Source organism: Phasianus colchicus, chromosome Z (genome assembly GCF_987193195.1).
Source record: "Phasianus colchicus chromosome Z, bPhaCol1.hap1.1, whole genome shotgun sequence".
Lineage (NCBI taxonomy): Eukaryota > Metazoa > Chordata > Aves > Galliformes > Phasianidae > Phasianus > Phasianus colchicus.
In genome coordinates, this window is record NC_143476.1 from 31834753 (window position 1) to 31856804 (window position 22052).

At 41.6% G+C, this 22052-nt stretch overlaps 3 protein-coding genes across 4 annotated transcripts; 1 reads left to right on the forward strand and 2 right to left on the reverse strand.

The window, feature by feature from the left end:
• Window positions 1–2693: 2693 nt before the first annotated feature.
• On the reverse strand, window positions 2694–5747 carry LOC149912806 (uncharacterized). The gene is made up of 2 exons (XM_090131703.1): window positions 5555–5747; window positions 2694–5388 (listed from the first exon to the last, which is right to left on the reverse strand). Exon 2 carries the CDS (start codon window positions 5304–5306, stop codon window positions 4248–4250), a length of 1059 nt encoding a protein of 352 aa, XP_089987829.1. The 5' UTR covers window positions 5307–5388; window positions 5555–5747; the 3' UTR covers window positions 2694–4247.
• A 1225-nt stretch (window positions 5748–6972) lies between these two features.
• Window positions 6973–10685, reverse strand: LOC149912807 (uncharacterized). Its single transcript, XM_090131702.1, has 2 exons — window positions 10596–10685; window positions 6973–10429 (listed from the first exon to the last, which is right to left on the reverse strand). The coding sequence occupies exon 2, from the start codon at window positions 10345–10347 to the stop codon at window positions 9289–9291; it is 1059 nt and encodes a 352-aa protein (XP_089987828.1). The 5' UTR covers window positions 10348–10429; window positions 10596–10685; the 3' UTR covers window positions 6973–9288.
• Window positions 10686–16678: 5993 nt separating this feature from the next.
• Window positions 16679–20046, forward strand: LOC149912808 (uncharacterized). Of its 2 annotated transcripts, none has more exons than XM_090131704.1 (5): window positions 16679–16899; window positions 17599–17720; window positions 18155–18333; window positions 19290–19385; window positions 19482–20046. In XM_090131704.1, exons 3-5 carry the CDS (start codon window positions 18278–18280, stop codon window positions 19783–19785), a joined length of 456 nt encoding a protein of 151 aa, XP_089987830.1. In that variant the 5' UTR covers window positions 16679–16899; window positions 17599–17720; window positions 18155–18277; the 3' UTR covers window positions 19786–20046. The 2 variants fall into 2 exon arrangements, with proteins under 2 accessions (XP_089987830.1, XP_089987831.1); XM_090131705.1 differs by having other exon boundaries at window positions 17628–17720.
• Window positions 20047–22052: the final 2006 nt, after the last annotated feature.

Here is a 22052-nt window from a genome sequence, read left to right on the forward strand (position 1 = left end):
GAACAATCACCTCCCTTTCCCTGCTGGCCACCTCTTTTTTGATGCAGCCCAGAACATAGTTGGCTTTCTGGACTGCAAGCACACACTGCTGGCTCATGTCCAGTTTCTCATCTACTTCATTGTTGCTGATTTGAACAACCAAAAGCAGGTAATCAGCAGACCATATCAGACTAGGGAGCTTCCTTGTGGTGTCTCTGACCCACAGTCCAGAGAGACAGCAGATGTCCTTGTGCGAAGAGATTGGTCAGCATATCAGGCCCTCTGTTTCCTTCAGAGGGGAATCAGTCACCTTTGAAAATGCACGTATATTTCTTAAACTATTTTGGGAGAGTTCATTAGCTCTGGATAGAAAGTTATGAAATGTAAACAATATGTAAAATTTGTTCCCCAATGCATCACACACACAGTTCAGTGTCAGGAACTTACAAACAATTCCTATGAAAAAGTAATTAAATGGCAGTGAATTTGAGCAGAGGAAGAGATACAATTTATAGAGTTATTTTGAAGTGACATACTTTGAAGATCAAAGAGCTATTCCTTTATAGTTTTTAATATAAGCAGCACAAAAAAGTTAATTTATTTTCTAAAAAAATATTTAGAAATTAGAATGCATAACTAAGCCTCTGCAGAAGCTTTTTGCTTTCTTCTAGAAATAAATTAACGAAATATAATTTTTAAAAGTTTCATTAAAAAAAAAAAAACAACAAATATTAGCAAATGTCAGCTCATATGCAAGGTGAAATTTAATATATTGATTCTGATCTGTGAAATCTTTGCCACCTGCCATGTCAGATGTATCTCATTCACTAAGAAATACTGCTGAAAAAATGTTTAGCTGTAGCATTTAGGAAAGACAGTATTTCATAATAGTGACAGTCACTAGAACAGAAATGTATAAAATAAGTACAACCATGAAAACAATCCATATTTTTAAACAAAATAGGGTGGTTGTTTCTTTTTTTTTTTTTTCATGGCAAATGCAAAAATATTAACTATTTCTGTTTTCATATGACAGCACCGTCACAGTAACATGCATAATTTAACATTCATTTTGAAACATATTTTCTCCAAAAATTATGGATTACAACTGATTTCTCCTGATGTAAATTAAGGTAGATAGTTTGTCATTCAGGCCAGGTTAGAGAAGTTGCCAATTTTCTCAAATTGTTGATAATTTTGAGAAGGCTGTAGCTGCAAACATCAGTGAAAATCTTTAAAACTCTAGAGAAATAAAATAAAACAAATAAAAACCTTAAACTGGCAGCTGACAGCTACTCCATCATTTTTTACTTAATTCTATTAACATAATAGAAATTGTACATACTGAAGATGCACACGAAGGCACTGACAGAGCAGCAGTATTGCACAATTACATGGATAGTCACTGGTAAATTTTGTACCTGTTCTGATTAGCATGAGCCCGCATGGCACAAATAAAATCCAGATGGTGTGTATACTATGGGAGTAAGACAGCAGAGTCTGTGGCATCAGTCAGTTAGGTAGACTCTATAATTTCTGAGGAGAGAGGAAAGAAAAAGAGAGAATAGATCACACTGAAATGTATATATATATGTATATATATGCATATATATGTTCATTTATATGTTCTGAACATTCCAAAATGTTCAGAGCAAAAATTCTTGACTCTTCTACAGGCAGCTTAGAAGAAGCAATAAGTGTTAAATCAAAACTGACTTAAGAAGCTTTTATGTCTTAACTGTTGAATTAATGAAAACATTCTGTATATACCTGTGGAGGGTTTTTAGGGTACAGGCAATATACAAATGACTCCCTAAAACACTCCCTAAAACATACTTCATCCCACTTGTATATTATGTGCTGGTAAAATAGGATAGAGCCAGGGGAAATGGTGTCAAACTGAAAAAGACAGAAGACTTAGATTGGATATAAGCAATAAGTTTCTTAAAATAAGGGTGGTGAAGCACTAGAACCTGTTGCCAGTAGAGGTAGTATGTGTTTTGTCTGTGGAGACATCCAAGGACAGGCTGGACGGGCTACGAGCAGCCTGATTGAGTTGTAAGCACCCTTGTTCAATGCAGAGGAGTTGGACTAGATGACCTTAAAGGGTCACTTCAAACTCAAACAATTCTATGATTCTATGAATATGCATAGAGAATGTTGAGTGTATGTGTGGCAGACTGTTTTTTGATATTCATACACAAAAAATTAAGGTAGGAACAATTTCTGTTACAGGTTCTATGAATGGATGAAACAACTGCCAAAGCTAATCTGTCTTCAGTTTCCAAAGCCAGTTTCTGAAATTATTTACTGAGGCTCAGGATGAGGTTCAAGCATAACATTAGCTAATGATGTGAATGTAACTCCTCACAGCTGCTTGTGGGGACCCAGGTGTCCCTGCACAACTCACCTTCACAGCTGTGGGTGTGCTCAGTTGGGTTCCAGCTGCAGGCACAAGGCAGTGTCCAATGCCCCCTACTCTGGGCCCTGTCAGTGTGATTAGTATCACCAGCAAGAAGGCAGATATCCATAATGTGTAAGCAGTTGATGTGCACCTCTGTGCCCTTCTTCCTCCCTCACTCTGGCACGGGGTGAGCAGACACCCATGGTCAGGATGATAAAGGGCATCTGTGCTATCAAGATCCAAACCCTGAGCCACCAAGGAGGTATGATGAGCACCGTTTGGCAGGGTGGTTAAACCTGTCAGTGTTTTCAGTGCCCAGGTGTGGGGCTGCCAGGAGGAGGTGACACCTGTCCTGGAACAGGGAAGTGTAACAGCACAGGGAACACTAAAACCAGGCAGCTGCAAGCCCTAACTGGGGCTCAGATTGCCACAGCTGTTGTTGGACAGAAGACATGATCCCCCAGTGGGCAGGGATGCCTCCATGTGAGAACTCTTCTTTGTTTTCTGGCTCAAAGCTTGCTTCCTGGGGTATTTCTTGCGATAAAACTCTGATTTTTTGAGGAGGCAAGTGATGAGTGCAACCGTGTGACAATCAACATCACTTCGATGGTGGAAGCACGTTCCTCCAGAGCTGTTTGCCTCGGGAAGAGAGTGCTCAGGAGTGTTTATTGGCAGAAGATCTAGCCTGGGATTAAATAGCTCCAGCTTGGTATGGGAAAAAAGGGGCATGATACCATCGTGTCCGGTGACAAACAGGATGCAGGTGGGCATCCCTGCTACCTCTTACCTGTTGGCAAGGCCCGGAAGATGGAAACAAAGGAGTTTCTGCTGAGATCCCAGAGCCAGGAGCTGCTACTCCAAAGAGAGCTGACTCGACCACTTTGAACTTACTTATAAATAAGTTGGTACTACCATTGAAAAGTGGTCATCATCAGCGGAACAACAATGCCCGATGACCCACCACTACTAATGATCAACGACTGAACTACAGACTATGCTGGATCCAGGTGGTGACTATCTCCCTCTTGCTTCCTACAAAGACTCCTTGCTTCTATTTCCTATCTTTTCTATCGCCCTTCTCCCCTTCCCCATCTCCGTACTTAAGATTTGTAAAAAACTGGTCAGACCAACATTTGAACCGTTGTTTCTTAATATATGCTGGGAACACATATATCAAAGAACCTCCTCTCCTATAACTTGGAGCAAGACACTCCACCATAATCTTCCTTCTGAAGTCAAGAACTTGTCTTCTTTTCTGCAGAGCCTGAATCTGGGTAATGGCTGCATCATGTGCTGGTTAATAAGAATTTGACCTGATCTGCAGAGGGTTTGCCCAGGTGACCGAAAGCCTGTGTGACTCAGAGTCCCAGAAATCCTGTGCAGCTGTAAACTATGCTGAGTGCAGAAATCTGCAGCTGATGTACCATAGGGTTGTGCTACTGAAGTACATCAAAACAACTGTCAGCTGGATCGGGCTACTAGGATTGAAGTTTCACAGCTAGGTCTGGACTGGCAACATAATGGTGAATTATCTTTGTCTTGGTGGGCACATGATACAGCTAGGAAGATATACAAAATAGAGATGGACTCAGGACTGAGAAGTGGAGGTGAACATGAATGATATTGCAGTCTATCCATGAGTGTGTGTCACGGTTATATGATTTGTAGCTCATTCCCCACAAAAGGCCCAGGAGAAGGGTTTGTTTAACGGCGGCACATCCACATTGGGTGCAGAGAGCACCGCTCTCGTATGGCACAGTGTGTGCAGGGTGTGTGCGTGAAGAATGAACCTCGGAAAGAACAGACACTGGGAATAACATGTGCTTCTGAGTTCTAATCTTTTATTGGAAATGTGTGAGCCCCGCTAGAGGGGCCGGGAGCGCCGCCTCTTGCAGGGCGGAGGATCGCGCTGGGCGCTGCCGGCCCTCCTCTTGGTGGGGCGCCGGCGCCCCCCAGCCGAGCGCTTCCTGCCCCGGCCGTGAGCGGAGGGGCCGCGGCTGCGGCGCTGGGCAGAGGGACCGGCTGCCTCGGGAGCCGGCTCCTGGCCGGGATGCTCCCGCTCCCCGGGGCTGGGTGCAGCAGGGAGCTCGTCTGTAACCCCGCCAGTGGCCCCGCTGGACGTGCCGGGGAGCTCATCTGCGTCGGGACCGGTGGAGCTGCCAGAGGGCACGGCGCTGGGGTCGACGGTCCCCTGAGGAGCGGTAGTTGTACCGGACGGGGCCGCGGGGCCGTCCTCCTGCAAGTGGGCAGCCCTGGGGTCTTCAGGCCCATCCCGCAGTTCCTCTTCGAGGCCCAGCAGCCTCCGGGCCGCCTGGCCACACTGGCTCTCGATGGTTGCAATGAGGCCATCGATGAGCGGTGCGGTGATGGGTCCCAGGGCCTGCTCTGTGCAGTCCACCAGGATGTCCCTGTCAGGCCCCACCTGGCACAGGAATGCCACAATCATGCTCTGGTGACATTTGATTTGCCACCAGCGCAGCTCGCCGTTGCGGCACAATTCCCGCTCCAGCCAGGGCAGCACCGGGTCGAGGATGTCTGGTCGGACCCTGAAAAGTGCCGCCCACTCCCCCAGCAGGAGGCCGCCCACTCTCTCCGGCTCCGCGGCCATGGGCACAGGGGACAGTGGTGGAAGGGGTGGAAGAAGGTCCTCGTCGCTGTCGGGACCGGTGGCAGTGGTGGTGCCGAAGCTGACGGGCACCGGCACTGCGGGCGGGGAGACGACGCAATCCACGTATCGATTGTCTCCCCGCACGGAGACCCGGATGGTCTCCATGGCTGTCCTGCACAGCGGGCAGCTGTCCCTCAGCCTCGCCCACCGCTGGATGCAGCCAAAGCAGAAGGTGTGATTGCACGGAATTGCTCGTGCCACGTCCTGCCGCACCTCGCGGCAGACAGGACACATCCATGCCTCTTCTGCAGCCATGATCTTCTCGCTGCAGGCACTGGGAGAACCGAGGATGACGAGTTGTTCTCCTTCAACGCAGCTGCGGCGGTGGTGTCTCGCCCTGCAAGAGGAAGGGAGGTCACAGTCACTCGCTGTCCCAGGGTGTGCGAGTCCTCTGCAGAAAGCCCCCCCAAGCCCACTGTTGGGCCATCTCGTGCTCCCCGCTGGCACGGGGCCAGGCTCCCCACGGCTGCCCTGAGGGACCCAGGTGTCCCCGCACCACTCACCTCCGCTGCTGCGGGTGCGCTCAGTAGGGTCCCGGCTGCCTGCACTAGGCAGGGCCAGGGAAACAGAAGCGATGCTGCGGGGTCAGGCACTGAGATGCTGCGAGCAGCCCCAGGCACGACCCAGCACAGCACAGCCAAAACCTTGCTCGACCTCCAAGCCTCGCAGAGCTGCTCAGCACGGTCCAGGAACGAGCCAGACTGAGCCAGGCTCTGCCGGCACCCCACTATGAGCAGTGAGGGCACAGCTGTCACAATCGTCACCTGGTGATGTCACAGCCTGTTGCTCGGGGACATCACAATGGGCTGTCCGCCCCCACAGCACCCACCCCTGATTTTTAAGTTAATATTCACAGTTGCAGTAATTATTTAAGTTTTAGGCATGTAGAGCAATAGAGCTGTGGTATAAAGAAGGATTTTTTATTTAAAATACGATCATGTGTTGAAAAAGTTATAGTGTTCAGGAACCTCCTTATGGGTTGTGGAAACGTCAGTGGATCATGTACAGAAAGTCAAAATATTAAAATGTGGTTCCTAGATACCAATGTGTATTGGTCAGAATAGTCTTCAGAAACAATCAGAGGAATATCAATAATGAATCTGTGTAGGACATTAAAATTTATTGTTAAATGTTAGGTAAAAAAAAAAACAACCAAAATAGTATGATCTGAACCTACTGGTGCAGAGAGGGATTGAGGAAGACGTACAGAAGTAATCCCTTTTGTCATTTTACCACCTGTATATTTTCTGTGCAAGCATTAGTTTCTCTGTACTGTGAGAACTCCATCACTATAGCCTGCACGTCGTTTCGTATGGCACCAGGTTTTTTTGCTATATTTTTCAACTTTATTTCAAAGATTTAGGTTGAACAGTACTCTTCGGTGAGGAGAATTTTGGTTTTATTTTTTTTTTTTTGGATCACTCGCTATTTCATAGGCTGAGAACCTTTAGCCTCACCAGTTTCTTCTAGTTACTAAACCAGCTAGAACAAACCAATTTGTTTCAAGCACTGTGTGATTATCATCTGCAAGCGTGCATGTGAACACAACCAAGCCACACAAAGACAGATAAATAAGCCACTTATTTCATACAGTAACAGTGTGATTTATCAAAAGCTTGTACACTGGCTACCTTGTAGATATATGAAAACGTGAATCAGAAAACGTGAGCAGAATTTCTTGGGTAAATACATGCCATGTCCTTCCTACAAGCCTATTTTGTTTTGTGATAATACTTTGATAATTGCAATTTCTATTTTAAGCCAACTTGAAAAGATTTTATATTTACCTCAGAATGAATTTTGATATTTTTTTTATCTTCTGCTGTGTTTGGAAGGAGGTAAATTTTGATGTGTCACAATCTTCTGTGAAGTAGCGTGACCTTTTTTTTTTTTTTTTTTTTTTTTCCTCCCCATATAAGGATCCATCACTCCACAACAGAAAGGAAGTTGCAGCAAGGAGGGGCTGATGGATTCTTTTGTCAGGTGAACAATGATAAGATGGGAGAAAACGGTCTTGAATAGTGGCAGAGGAGGTTTAGATTGGATGTCATAAGGAATTTATTCACAGAGAAGATTGTCAAGATCTGGAATGTGCTGCCTAGGGAAGAGACTCCATCCCTGGTAGTATTTAAGAAATGTGTGGATATGGTGCTAAGGAATGTGGGTTAGTGATGATACTTGGTAAGTTGATGTTTTGACTTGGTGATCTTAAAGATCTTTTCAACTTAAATAACTCTATGATTATATATTCGATGACCAATATTTTTTAATCTGGTAATTATAGGTACACAGCATTTAAAATGTTGACCTTAATTCTATTTTATCTCACATGTTTGTTGTTTTTAATTTAGCAGAAGTGACCGTTGAAGGCATTCGATGCTAAACGTCCTTGCAGTGTGTCAAGAGAAAAATCAAATATTGTATGTTGGGAAAGCGTCTATTTTACTCTAAGTGATTTTTAAATTAATGTTTGAGACATACAATGACATCTTATTTTTAATTAGGCTGTAAACTAGGTTACTTGATACTTTTCCTGTAAGAACTACTGTTTTTTGCTTTTCTGAAAAGCAGTTTAAATTCTTATTGTAGAGGTTTCAAATAGCTATCAAGATCCAAACGCTGAGCCACCAAGGGGGTATGAGGAGCACCGTTTGGCAGGGTGGTTAAACCTGTCAGTGTTTTCAGTGCCCAGGTGTGGGGCTGCCAGGAGGAGGTGACACCTGTCCTGGAACAGGGAAGTGTAACAGCACAGGGAACACTAAAACCAGGCAGCTGCAAGCCCTAACTGGGGCTCAGATTGCCACAGCTGTTGTTGGACAGAAGACATGATCCCCCAGTGGGCAGGGATGCCTCCATGTGAGAACTCTTCTTTGTTTTCTGGCTCAAAGCTTGCTTCCTGGGGTATTTCTTGCGATAAAACTCTGATTTTTTGAGGAGGCAAGTGATGAGTGCAACCGTGTGACAATCAACATCACTTCGATGGTGGAAGCACGTTCCTCCAGAGCTGTTTGCCTCGGGAAGAGAGTGCTCAGGAGTGTTTATTGGCAGAAGATCTAGCCTGGGATTAAATAGCTCCAGCTTGGTATGGGAAAAAAGGGGCATGATACCATCGTGTCCGGTGACAAACAGGATGCAGGTGGGCATCCCTGCTACCTCTTACCTGTTGGCAAGGCCCGGAAGATGGAAACAAAGGAGTTTCTGCTGAGATCCCAGAGCCAGGAGCTGCTACTCCAAAGAGAGCTGACTCGACCACTTTGAACTTACTTATAAATAAGTTGGTACTACCATTGAAAAGTGGTCATCATCAGCGGAACAACAATGCCCGATGACCCACCACTACTAATGATCAACGACTGAACTACAGACTATGCTGGATCCAGGTGGTGACTATCTCCCTCTTGCTTCCTACAAAGACTCCTTGCTTCTATTTCCTATCTTTTCTATCGCCCTTCTCCCCTTCCCCATCTCCGTACTTAAGATTTGTAAAAAACTGGTCAGACCAACATTTGAACCGTTGTTTCTTAATATATGCTGGGAACACATATATCAAAGAACCTCCTCTCCTATAACTTGGAGCAAGACACTCCACCATAATCTTCCTTCTGAAGTCAAGAACTTGTCTTCTTTTCTGCAGAGCCTGAATCTGGGTAATGGCTGCATCATGTGCTGGTTAATAAGAATTTGACCTGATCTGCAGAGGGTTTGCCCAGGTGACCGAAAGCCTGTGTGACTCAGAGTCCCAGAAATCCTGTGCAGCTGTAAACTATGCTGAGTGCAGAAATCTGCAGCTGATGTACCATAGGGTTGTGCTACTGAAGTACATCAAAACAACTGTCAGCTGGATCGGGCTACTAGGATTGAAGTTTCACAGCTAGGTCTGGACTGGCAACATAATGGTGAATTATCTTTGTCTTGGTGGGCACATGATACAGCTAGGAAGATATACAAAATAGAGATGGACTCAGGACTGAGAAGTGGAGGTGAACATGAATGATATTGCAGTCTATCCATGAGTGTGTGTCACGGTTATATGATTTGTAGCTCATTCCCCACAAAAGGCCCAGGAGAAGGGTTTGTTTAACGGCGGCACATCCACATTGGGTGCAGAGAGCACCGCTCTCGTATGGCACAGTGTGTGCAGGGTGTGTGCGTGAAGAATGAACCTCGGAAAGAACAGACACTGGGAATAACATGTGCTTCTGAGTTCTAATCTTTTATTGGAAATGTGTGAGCCCCGCTAGAGGGGCCGGGAGCGCCGCCTCTTGCAGGGCGGAGGATCGCGCTGGGCGCTGCCGGCCCTCCTCTTGGTGGGGCGCCGGCGCCCCCCAGCCGAGCGCTTCCTGCCCCGGCCGTGAGCGGAGGGGCCGCGGCTGCGGCGCTGGGCAGAGGGACCGGCTGCCTCGGGAGCCGGCTCCTGGCCGGGATGCTCCCGCTCCCCGGGGCTGGGTGCAGCAGGGAGCTCGTCTGTAACCCCGCCAGTGGCCCCGCTGGACGTGCCGGGGAGCTCATCTGCGTCGGGACCGGTGGAGCTGCCAGAGGGCACGGCGCTGGGGTCGACGGTCCCCTGAGGAGCGGTAGTTGTACCGGACGGGGCCGCGGGGCCGTCCTCCTGCAAGTGGGCAGCCCTGGGGTCTTCAGGCCCATCCCGCAGTTCCTCTTCGAGGCCCAGCAGCCTCCGGGCCGCCTGGCCACACTGGCTCTCGATGGTTGCAATGAGGCCATCGATGAGCGGTGCGGTGATGGGTCCCAGGGCCTGCTCTGTGCAGTCCACCAGGATGTCCCTGTCAGGCCCCACCTGGCACAGGAATGCCACAATCATGCTCTGGTGACATTTGATTTGCCACCAGCGCAGCTCGCCGTTGCGGCACAATTCCCGCTCCAGCCAGGGCAGCACCGGGTCGAGGATGTCTGGTCGGACCCTGAAAAGTGCCGCCCACTCCCCCAGCAGGAGGCCGCCCACTCTCTCCGGCTCCGCGGCCATGGGCACAGGGGACAGTGGTGGAAGGGGTGGAAGAAGGTCCTCGTCGCTGTCGGGACCGGTGGCAGTGGTGGTGCCGAAGCTGACGGGCACCGGCACTGCGGGCGGGGAGACGACGCAATCCACGTATCGATTGTCTCCCCGCACGGAGACCCGGATGGTCTCCATGGCTGTCCTGCACAGCGGGCAGCTGTCCCTCAGCCTCGCCCACCGCTGGATGCAGCCAAAGCAGAAGGTGTGATTGCACGGAATTGCTCGTGCCACGTCCTGCCGCACCTCGCGGCAGACAGGACACATCCATGCCTCTTCTGCAGCCATGATCTTCTCGCTGCAGGCACTGGGAGAACCGAGGATGACGAGTTGTTCTCCTTCAACGCAGCTGCGGCGGTGGTGTCTCGCCCTGCAAGAGGAAGGGAGGTCACAGTCACTTGCTGTCCCAGGGTGTGCGAGTCCTCTGCAGAAAGCCCCCCCAAGCCCACTGTTGGGCCGTCTCGTGCTCCCCGCTGGCACGGGGCCAGGCTCCCCACGGCTGCCCTGAGGGACCCAGGTGTCCCCGCACCACTCACCTCCGCTGCTGCGGGTGCGCTCAGTAGGGTCCCGGCTGCCTGCACTAGGCAGGGCCAGGGAAACAGAAGCGATGCTGCGGGGTCAGGCACTGAGATGCTGCAAGCAGCCCCAGGCACGACCCAGCACAGCACAGCCAAAACCTTGCTCGACCTCCAAGCCTCGCAGAGCTGCTCAGCACGGTCCAGGAACGAGCCAGACTGAGCCAGGCTCTGCCGGCACCCCACTATGAGCAGTGAGGGCACAGCTGTCACAATCGTTACCCGGTGATGTCACAGCCTGTTGCTCGGGGACATCACAATGGGCTATCCGCCCCCACAGCACCCACCCCTGATTTTTAAGTTAATATTCACAGTTGCAGTAATTATTTAAGTTTTAGGCATGTAGAGCAATAGAGCTGTGGTATAAAGAAGGATTTTTTATTTAAAATACGATCATGTGTTGAAAAAGTTATAGTGTTCAGGAACCTCCTTATGGGTTGTGGAAACGTCAGTGGATCATGTACAGAAAGTCAAAATATTAAAATGTGGTTCCTAGATACCAATGTGTATTGGTCAGAATAGTCTTCAGAAACAATCAGAGGAATATCAATAATGAATCTGTGTAGGACATTAAAATTTATTGTTAAATGTTAGGTAAAAAAAAAAACAACCAAAATAGTATGATCTGAACCTACTGGTGCAGAGAGGGATTGAGGAAGACGTACAGAAGTAATCCCTTTTGTCATTTTACCACCTGTATATTTTCTGTGCAAGCATTAGTTTCTCTGTACTGTGAGAACTCCATCACCATAGCCTGCACGTCGTTTCGTATGGCACCAGGTTTTTTTGCTATATTTTTCAACTTTATTTCAAAGTTGAAAAAGTTATAGTGTTCAGGAACCTCCTTATGGGTTGTGGAAACTTCAGTGGATCATATACAGAAGGTTTCAAATAGCAAAAGAGAGTGTAGAAACAGGGTTTGATGTTATAGTAAGAAGACACTATTAATATCTTCCTGTATTTATGGGCTGTGTATCTTACTAGCTTGTTCTGCTGCATAGTTGAGAAAGGAGATTTCTTTCTGCAAGAACTCATACTTCGTTACTTGTATGCTGAGGTCTTTTTTGTGGCACACTTATTCAGTGTCTCTCATATGACACACAGAAAGGAAGAATATCTGCATGTGATTCTGTTTGGTGAAATGCTAATGGAACAGGTTTTTTTTCATTATTTAGTGTAGTTTGTATTTCAAATTTATGCGGGTGCATTTTTGTGTTTCTTGTTTTTTAGACAGAGAAAGTGAAATTTGTCTAAGAACAGAAATTAAGTTTTAAACATTTAAACCTTGATACAATAACAATGAAGTGTAAGATGCCAATAAAGTATAATTTGTAGTCATGTTCTGTCATATCATGTCATGTCCTGTCATATCATATGATATCATATATCATATGTCATGTGCTTTATCATATCATTTTATATCATATGATATTTACTGAGGTTGTAGCATAGGAAAATAAGTCCCATGTTTTAGATTTTATATGGAATGACAGTATAAATAAATATAGGTAGAGGTATTGCTGAGAGAAGAAATTGGAATGTAATGAAAATGTTATGGGAGAAAAAGCACTTCAGTGTAAAACTGTGGACTCATCACAACCATCTGTTCTCTAATCCGTAAATATTTAGTGCTATCCAGAAGATTGCTCTATAGTGTTACATCTCTGTTTCTACCCATGTGCAGTACTGTTTCCATTTAAGATCTACTTTAGCTCAAGTCAGAACAATCTATACATTCTGTATGATTCTAATTTGCAGGTATCTATGTCTTCTTCTGAAGCCTGTTTTAGATTTTAATATGCAGATTTCCATCCGATTCATTAAAACACTTTACATCTTATCCTTGATTTTTCAGGTAGTTACACGTAGGAATAAAGAAGATACTGTTCAAAGTTACTCAGATAAATAGTGGCAGACCATGATGTACAACACATCTGCATTATGTCTTTACTGCTGTCAACTGTATCACTCTACTAATAAGATGTGTTTAGCACAAATCCAGGTATAATAATCTGTTTGTTTCCACTATGAATTGTCTGGCAGAATGTACTTCTGAGCTTAGATGTGATCATTGTAGTTCCGAAACTGTGAATTGTAGCTAATGAAAAGTATGTTTATCTCCTCGTGGAAATTGTTTGAAGTTAGAATTGCTAATAGTCTTATTAGCAAAAACAAACAAAAACAAAAACAAAACAAGAAATGCCGAGTGTTTAAATGATGTTTGTTTCAATAGTCTGTGTGAGTTTCTTTGAAAATCAAAGTGTAAATTTGAATGTACTTTCATAATGATCAGGTCGAAAATTAGTAAGCCATCACATGTGTGAATATGAAATTTATCTTCAGTATTCTGGCAAACTAAATGTGAAAGACACTGATAGATTGCTCTTGAAGTCTGAAAGCTATCACTGTTTTCTGTAATCCTCATTGGAACTATTATGAAACTTTTCAAAGAATTTTCATGGATTATCAGTAATACTGAGACTTCTAATCTGCTCATTTTCTGAGTTTGTCATTCTTTCATTCCCAGTCCAGAGAAGAGACTCTGTCATTCTGACTAAAGACCATATGCCTGTTTTGCATACACTAATTTCATTCAGTATTTGGTAGCAAAAATGAGGTACAGTAATACATGTGGAGACATGCTAAATGAATACATATTTTTTTCTTTGACAAGTCGGTTTTAACATCTGGTCTTCATACTCTGACTACAAAGAAGTTCAGTTAATGTATTTCTATCGCGTGAAAGCAATTAAGCAGGTAATGACAGTTTAAAAGCAAAACAAATGATTAAGCTGTTGTGAGTTGCGAAGTTTTGTTAATGATGGGATAAGAAAAGTAAAGTAATAGACTGACAGGCTAGATAACCTCTTCCACTGGAACCTTCAAAAAATAAATTTATTTTTGACATGGAAAGCTGTTGATCTTGCCTTCAGATTTGTGGATGACCTAGACATTCTCTTGAGTTTCCTGTAAACTCAGTTTTCTTGTGATCCTAAGATCTCTACAAGCCTTCTCCTTTCTGCTGTGAGCAAGGCCATTAGCCAAGTCCAAACTCTCTCTTTGCCCAGGATCGATGCAAGGCTGCCCTTGCAGTGAGTACAATTGCAAGAAGCAGAAGATCATTCTTTCCTGTGTCTTGTGCAGCTTTGCAGTGCAGCTGAGTACTGGTACTAGGTGTATGTCTACTGAGACATACTGAGTCTAAAAGACTTCTGGCCAGAAAACTGAGCAAATGTGCTGTTCCTTTCCTATATACCTTATATTTTCTTAGTGGTTATTGGAATGATTTTAGGTTGTAGCTTCGAGTGCTACAGAATTAAAAATTAACTATTGCCATTTCATCATGAAAGTATACTCTTGCATGACCAGTTTTGCTTTTTTGATTCAACTTGTACATTAAGCAGGTTTTCTGGAAAATATCCTCCTGTGTTAACATGATCCCATCACATATAAACTCCCTTTCTATTATAACATAATCACGGAAACACAGAATTGTACGGGCTGGAAGGGACCGTTAGAGATCATTGAGTCCAGCCCCCCTACAACAGGCTGCATAGGTTGGTGCCCAGGCAGGTCCTGAATACCTCCAGAGAAAGAGAATCCACAACATCTGTGGGCAGCCTGTTCTAGTGCTCCATCCCCCTCACTGTGAAGGTCTTTCACATATAGGTGCAGAACTCCCTATGCTCCAGTTTCTGATCATTTCCCTTTGTCCCCACAGACTGATGAAAAGAGGTTGGACATATCCCTTTGACTCTCACACTTAAGATATTTCTGAACATTAATCAGATCCCCTCTGAGTCTTCTTTTCTCAAGGCTGAACGGACCCAGTTCGCTCAGCCTTTCCTCATAGGGGACATGCTCCAGACCCTTTATCATCTTTGTGGCCCTCCCTCTCTCCAGGAGATCTTTTTTGTACTGGGGGCCTGGAATTCTGGATACGGTACTCCAGTTATGCTAATATAAAGTGTATTGTTTTATATATATATAAAACATATATTATTTTATATATATATATATATTTATCATATTTTTTTCTTACAAGTTTTCATTGTGCCATATTGACTTATACAGGATTTCCAAGCTGCCTTCCTGCAGTATTTTAAAGTTCTGTTGTTTCTGTCACGAAACCCTGTAATTTCATAATAGAAAAAAAACAAAAACAAAAACAAAAACAAAACAAGAAATGCCAAGTGTTTAAATGATGTTTGTTTCAAGCTTACTCAGTTACTAACTTTCCATAGAACCCAGAATTTGTCAGCAATGAGGATAGCCCATTTAATGCATTAAGGAGTAGGATACTAAACAGTTTTATTTATTTACCTTCATATATATATATATATATATATATATTTCTTCCCTAGCATTGTCCTTTAAACTAACTTATATTTTTATACAGGGAGTTGTCATTTGTGACTGCACCTTCATCTTTCAATTATTTTAAATGTTGTAAGTATTGGTATTGTAAAAATTTGAAAAACTTAATATTGTATGATTCAACTAATTGTTATCATAAGATGTTCTGCTTTAACCTCAATAATCAAAGATATTATAAGTCAGAACTGAGAATGATGGGTGAAAGAAAATATGAAAAGACTATTCGGGCAAGGAAAAATGTCTGCTTGTATTTTCATGTTCATTGTGCATTACTTTATTTCATGTAGGTTTTAAATCAGCCACTCAGCAGAATTGCAAAACTAGGCACCAAAGATACACTGAAATATGTATGTTGATATACTTATGTAATTGATGATAATGTTAACTATTTTATGTAAAATAATTGTTAAGATATGCAACACTCTTTAAGTTTTCATAAACCAGTGTCTGCATTGTCTGAATGGTGTTTTCATTCATCTACAAACAGACTAGGACCACAACTTTGAGACTAAAGATTTGCAGTACCCTCATGCTTGATGTTTCTTCTAAGTGGTATATCTCCCACCCTAGGCATGTTGCATTTTCTTCACTCTGGGGTTCTCCTTGTAACTCCAGATGGTTTCTGTGAGAACAAAAAGCAAGCTGATTTAGACTCGACCTTATAAATGAACCTATGCCTTTCAGTTGAAATGAAGGAGCACATCTGACAATTTTTTAGCTGTAAACTTTTCCTTAGCATTCTCTACAGAACCATCTACACATGATATCTTAACTTTACCATCAGTACATGTCTCCAGCATTCCTTGCAGAATACTCATGCCCTGTATGGACAAGATGCTGATGTAGCATGCAGCATACCAGGCCTTAGTATCCCACTCTAATGAGCAAGTGTGCAGAACGTTCCACAGCCCAAAGTTCTGTCAAGCAGTGATCATGGTGTATGGAAATAAGTGAAGGTGATGCTGTAATTATTACTGTAACATCGGTCCACAAGGGACTACGAGGTTCCTGAAGTCATATTTGTTTGCAAACTAGAAACAAAGAAAGGCCAGACAGCCAGACTGGCAATAATTTATACCGGTTGAAAATAAAGTAAAACTTTCAAACAAGGATGTGGAGAAAAAGAAGTGGAATAAAATCAAAAAGTTCTTGGAAAGAAATCAAAAAAGGAAACATAACAGCTCAGCTAGGTGGATATTTGGCCCATAAAAACAAATCAGCAGTAGTCAATTTTTCCGTAGCTGGGTGATGTTCTCTCTGGTACAGATTTATTGATAAACTCCACTGAGGATAGTGAGTAAATTGCAGGTTTGTCTAATGTGAAGTTAGTAGCTTATCATTGTCTGTATGAGCAAATTTTTCATACTCAGAGGTTGTGTATATGATCATGTTTTCAGGTCTCTAATCCCAATAAAAGATGCTCTCATAATTTTTTTTTTTTTTTTTTTTTTTTTTTTTGGAGGGTTGCAAAGTGGCTTTTAACATTTTTGAGAAGTCCATTAACTACAATTTGTTGTGCTTAACTTTATGAGGCTCAGGGTTGTTTTTCTTCAACATTTTCTAGATCTTATTCTCACTGTACCTGTGTTGGACATACATTTACCTTTCTTTTGTTAAATTGTTTTACTTTCTTTCATTTGCCATCTAGGAAAGTTTTGAAGGATGCTAATGTAGCTAGTATTGCAACATGACATGACATGAGGCATTTGTTCTCTCCTTCTTCAGAAAGAAAAAAAAAACAACCAAAAACTTACAGAAGGCATACAGATTAAAAAAAAAAAAAGAAAAAGAAAAAGATCAGAAAGTGAGAATGGAATATATAAAAGAGTAAAATGCAATTAGACTTTCCAGTCTAGAAAGGAAGTGGCAGTACTGGGATATGGTAGGGGTAAGTAAAATGATTAATGGCTCAGGATAGGTCAACAAGCAATAGCTATTCCCTATTTTTCATACAGAGGCAGCTGGAAGCATCAAATGAAATGAGCAGGCAGATGGTTTAAAGCAAAAAGTACTCAAAATGCATAATTAAATTGGGGAGTTCATTGCCACAGGATGTTGTGGATGCAAAATAATATTAATGCCTTCAGAAAAACATTAGATGAATTAATATGGAAAATATCCATTAAAAGTTGTAAAACAGTAATTTGCATCCCGCTCTGGCTACAGAATTATTTCATCACAGATTCTTGAAAGGGGAGATCATATATGTGGAAAAAAATACAATATATGCTTACCATTTCCAGTATAACAACACCCAGTTCTTAGAATTTTCTTCACACTTTGAAATACATCTTAAAAAATAACAAAATTAGATGTTTTCCTGTTGAATTTCACTTGGTGAAGAACTTTGGAAATAAATGTGTTTTTTTCATTAGTACAGTTTGTTTATTGAATTATTGAATTCTGTTAAAGTTCATTATAATGTCTAGTAATGTTTGTTGAATGTCTATTAATTCAAACAATGAAAAATTTTCCTCATATCAGTAAGTAGTATTAAAATAATATTGAATAAGTCAAAGGACAGAAGAGTATTTCTGTCTTTGTCTGTCGTCATCAGTGATGCTAACTTGCGTATTTTCATTTGCAGAAATTTTCCTTATGATTTTCTTTTCCTAGCTAATCAAACTAAATAGAAACATCTGCAATACTGAAGATTAAGTAATTTGCTTGAAATTCTGAACACCGCGTTAAGCAGAAACACAGCAAAAGGTATATACTTAAAATTGTGTTTGTTTTTAATATTTCAAAGTTTAAATGAAAGAAAGTCATAGGTAAAACAAAGGCAAATATTTCAGTCTGCTCCAGGGTGTCATCTGTAACAAATTTCTTTCTCTGAAATGGGAAATACTGAGCGATAGCTAAAGTTTGTCAAAAATTCAATGGCTATCACTGTTTTCAGTAAATGTTTAATACTTCAAAACTTCCAAGGTGTATTGCTCTATAGTCTGTAAGATGCAATGTACACAGTATAGCATTTCCATTCCGTTACGAAGATGATAGTATACTGAAGGAAAGAATTAAAGGCTGGGGTATTATTAATTATTTCCTTTCTCTCCTCTCTTCAGTTCTGAATGAAAAGAATTAGAATTGCCCTAAATTTATTTACTAATTACCTTTCATGCTTTCTTTTCGCTTCTCCACAGATGATGCAAATTGCTGTTTTTCTCCTCAGCTGACCTGACCCAGGAAACTTTTCTTGACTGGTCCCACAGTTAACCTAATGATCTTTTTATTTAGATTATTCTTTCTTGCCAAGAAGGATAGGAATGGGAGAGAATGCCATTGAAGTGTCCCTGTGTATATCCTGGCATGAACTTTTAAAGTGAGACATTAAAATATTAAGCTATCAATGTTATTTTTATGATTTTAGGGCTACTCAAGAGCTTCTGATAGCACAGAACTGGCATTACAATTGTCCTTATATTGTGGCAGTAAGACAGTAAGGAACTTAATTCATTTTTTTATGGGCTGGACTTCTTTCCCATTTGAATCTTGCTGATATTCAAGGTGTTAATTTTTTCTGCAATATGGTTGTTTATATCCTGTGTTCTTATTACCTACTTTCTCTCCCTGTGGTTGTATTATGGTCATTAAAATCTGTAGCATAAATTTATGCTAAATAGATCTACATACAGAGTTTCATGTACGGTCCCAGCACAATTAGCTACTGAAGACAAAAATAATGTGGCAATAATAGTTTGATTATTTACCCTGGAGCATCTATTTATGTGTGTACAAATGATACATCTACATTTTCACCTGGGAATCTTACTGTGGGCATGTTCTTCAATTAATTTAAGTGGAGAGGGTGGAAATACTGACTGGTATTTATACATGCAAAATTGTGCATATTCAGTAAGTCAATCTGAGCATGCAAAAGAATAGGATAAAAAAGCCCCAAACAACTGAATTTGTGATCTTTCAATCATTATTTTCAATGAATTAATATTCTATTCTTCCTTTTCCTCCATATTTATGGAATTATAAGATATTCAACTGGAAGATTATGATAAAATATTAGCATTCATCTACTTAAATTGTTTATTCTACAAAGACAGGATTCTGTTTGTTGGTTTTTTTCACTGCCTCATGAGCTGTTGTATATTAAGGTTAGTGGGATGGTGCATAGATTGATGAAGTATATGTTGTAGAACAGCTACCTTTGTACATTGTATTTCATATCAACAGCTTTTCTACTCTGAAATGTCCTTCACTTACAGTTATGCAACAAATATGAAACTAAGTCAAATAAACATACAAATTCTTTTACATGGCTAGGAGTAATACCACGCAACAGTACATGCTGGGGGCCAGTCAGCATAGGAATATAGCAGAAAAGGACCTGGAGGTCTCGGTGAACTCAGAGTTGAACAGGTGAGTCAACTGCTGCTAAGTAGGCTCATGGTATTCTTTGCTGCATTAGGCAAAATATCACCAGCGAATCAAAGGAAGTTATTCTTACCTTCTCAGTCTTGATGAGGCTGCACTTGCAGTCCTGGTCCAGTACTGGGCTCCTCAGAGCAAGAGGGACTTTGGCATTCTGGAAAGAGTCCAGCGTAGAGCCATCAAGATGCTTCAAGGCCTGGAGAACCTCTCCTCTCAGGAGAGGCTGAGAGAGCTGAGAGTTGGAAATGCTCCATCTGGAGAAGAGGAGGTTCAAGGAGATCTCATCCATGTCCATAAATACTTGAAGAGAGAGTGTAAAGAAGATGGATTCAGGCCCTTGTCAGTGATGCCCAGTGTCTGGACAAGAGGTGATGGGCACAAACCCTAGAGGTTCCCTCTGCACATCAGTAAGCACTTCTGTGCTGTGTGGATGACAGAGCACTGGCTATCCAGAAAGGTTGTGGAATCTTCTCCTTAGAGACCTGGTATCTGAAGGTAGTGTTAGACCACATGGCCTCCAGAGGTCTCTTCTGACCTCAACTATTCTGTGATTCTGTGTGGTTCTTTGTTATGTGGCTCATGACTGAATTTCCTGATGTGTTATGGACTAGCAGGAGATGTATTAAAAAAGTAGCAAAAGCATGGCCAGGCACCATAAATTTCTGGACTGTTTCTGGAGTTTCTTGTTGTCCTGGACAAACTAGCATCTAAAAAATAATTCCCAAGATCAGTAAAAAAAAAAATTTCACAAGCTAGAGTGGACACTCTTGCAGACCCTGCACTTGGTCAGTGTTAGGTAACACAAACACAGGCTGTTTCATGTCCAGGAAATGCTAAATGACTAAGAAAGATATAGTCATAGTATTGCGACTGGCTTTTTCTCCAGCTTACAACAACATTAACAACTGTATTATGATGGATGATGAACACACATCTCTCTGATAGTATTTATTATTTACTTATGGCAGTTTCAGAAATAGCTCATACTAACTTCCAGAGGTAAAATTACTAGTAAAAAATAATGTTATCAGAGGTCCTACTCAATAAGAAAAACAAATAAGCAAACAAATGAACAACAAATATGTGAAATGTAAGCCAAAAATTTTATCTTTCTAGGCTAGTTATTAAACAGTGCCATGACTTCATAAAAACAAAAGAGGTGAGTTACAGACATTAACCATATCTTATGATTAATACACAAGTATGACTGTACTAAGATTCTCTCTGGTAACAGAAATAAATAATATTAATTACTAACATTTTGAGTTCATAATTCAGTAAAATCTTCCATCCTTATTAAACAATAGATTGCAGAGTAATACATCTTATAAACTAATGTTATTGGCAGTGGTTTGTTGTTCATGTAAACGTCAGTTACAGTATATCAAATTCTAGCTATAGCCCAATATACTAAAACATAGCCATCTGCGTTTTCTTTTCCTGAATTGTTCAGAGTTTCTTTGCTTCCAGCAGATTGCTATAATTTAATATTCATCATTTTCCTCTAGTTTTAATGTTAAAATCTTAAAAATTACTATTAAAGAAACTCATAAAAGCAACTCATCTCCAGCAACTTTCTTCCACGTTGCCCTCCTCCCCATAAAAAGAATACGCATAAAGTTCTCACTCAGAGCGCTAGAATGATTTCTTACAAATTGCTGGGAAAGTCAAAAATCAATATATTAGAGGCCTAGGGGATTATTTATGCCTAAAATGATTACCATTAAAAAAACAGAATATTTTTTCCCCCCTAATTTAAGTGAAATGTATTCAGTACAGTTACATATTTAAATTTCTATCAAGGCATTGAAGTAAAGAAAGGTTTGTCACCAATAAAAATACGTCTGATGCATACTGGAATTATTTTTCCAAGTCATTGTGCTAGGTCACCTCTCTGCTTTTTGTTTCTTTTTCTACCAGAAAACAGAGGCTATAAATACTTCTTATACTTCTTATTCAGAGAGATGCTGTTTCATAATTGTCGTAGGTGTAAATTGTTAATAAGATATGCAGGTGAGGACAACTCAGCTCACTATATAGTCCTGTGTTTAAAAGTTTTTGTTGTATGTTATGTTCACATCCCTTAACCATCAGTAAAAAACATATTGAGAGGGTGGGAAAAAAAAAAAAAAGAAAAACAGAAATTAAAGAAGAAATTCATGGAAGAAAGACTATATGTACTTTTAAGTCCCTTTGTCTAAGTCTGAAGACATTGCTTGTTTGAAAAATATGAATTTGATTGTCAATTTAGAACAGGTGAAAATTCATTTATATGAATGTAGAGAAAGTAAATGGATAACTGTGGCAGGACTAGGGACTACCTACTACATTCAAACTCCTTAGCAGCCTTCATTTTCAAGAATTATATAATCTCCAAAATGATAGAAAGAAAATGCAACAGCTAGATCTAACATACAGAATACCTAACAGGTCAACTTTTAGAAAATCACATCCCTCCATATTTATCTAACTGAAGAAGTTTAAATCAGACTTACGGTGTTGCTAATATTATTTTCTTCTTCACATAGAACAAGAAAATACCAGATTACTTAACTGGATACCCAGTCTTATTGGAGTTCAGGAAACTTTAGATTTCTATTACAGTTAGGTTTCTTTGAAAATCACATCCATTTTAAGTCAAGTCATTGTCAGTCT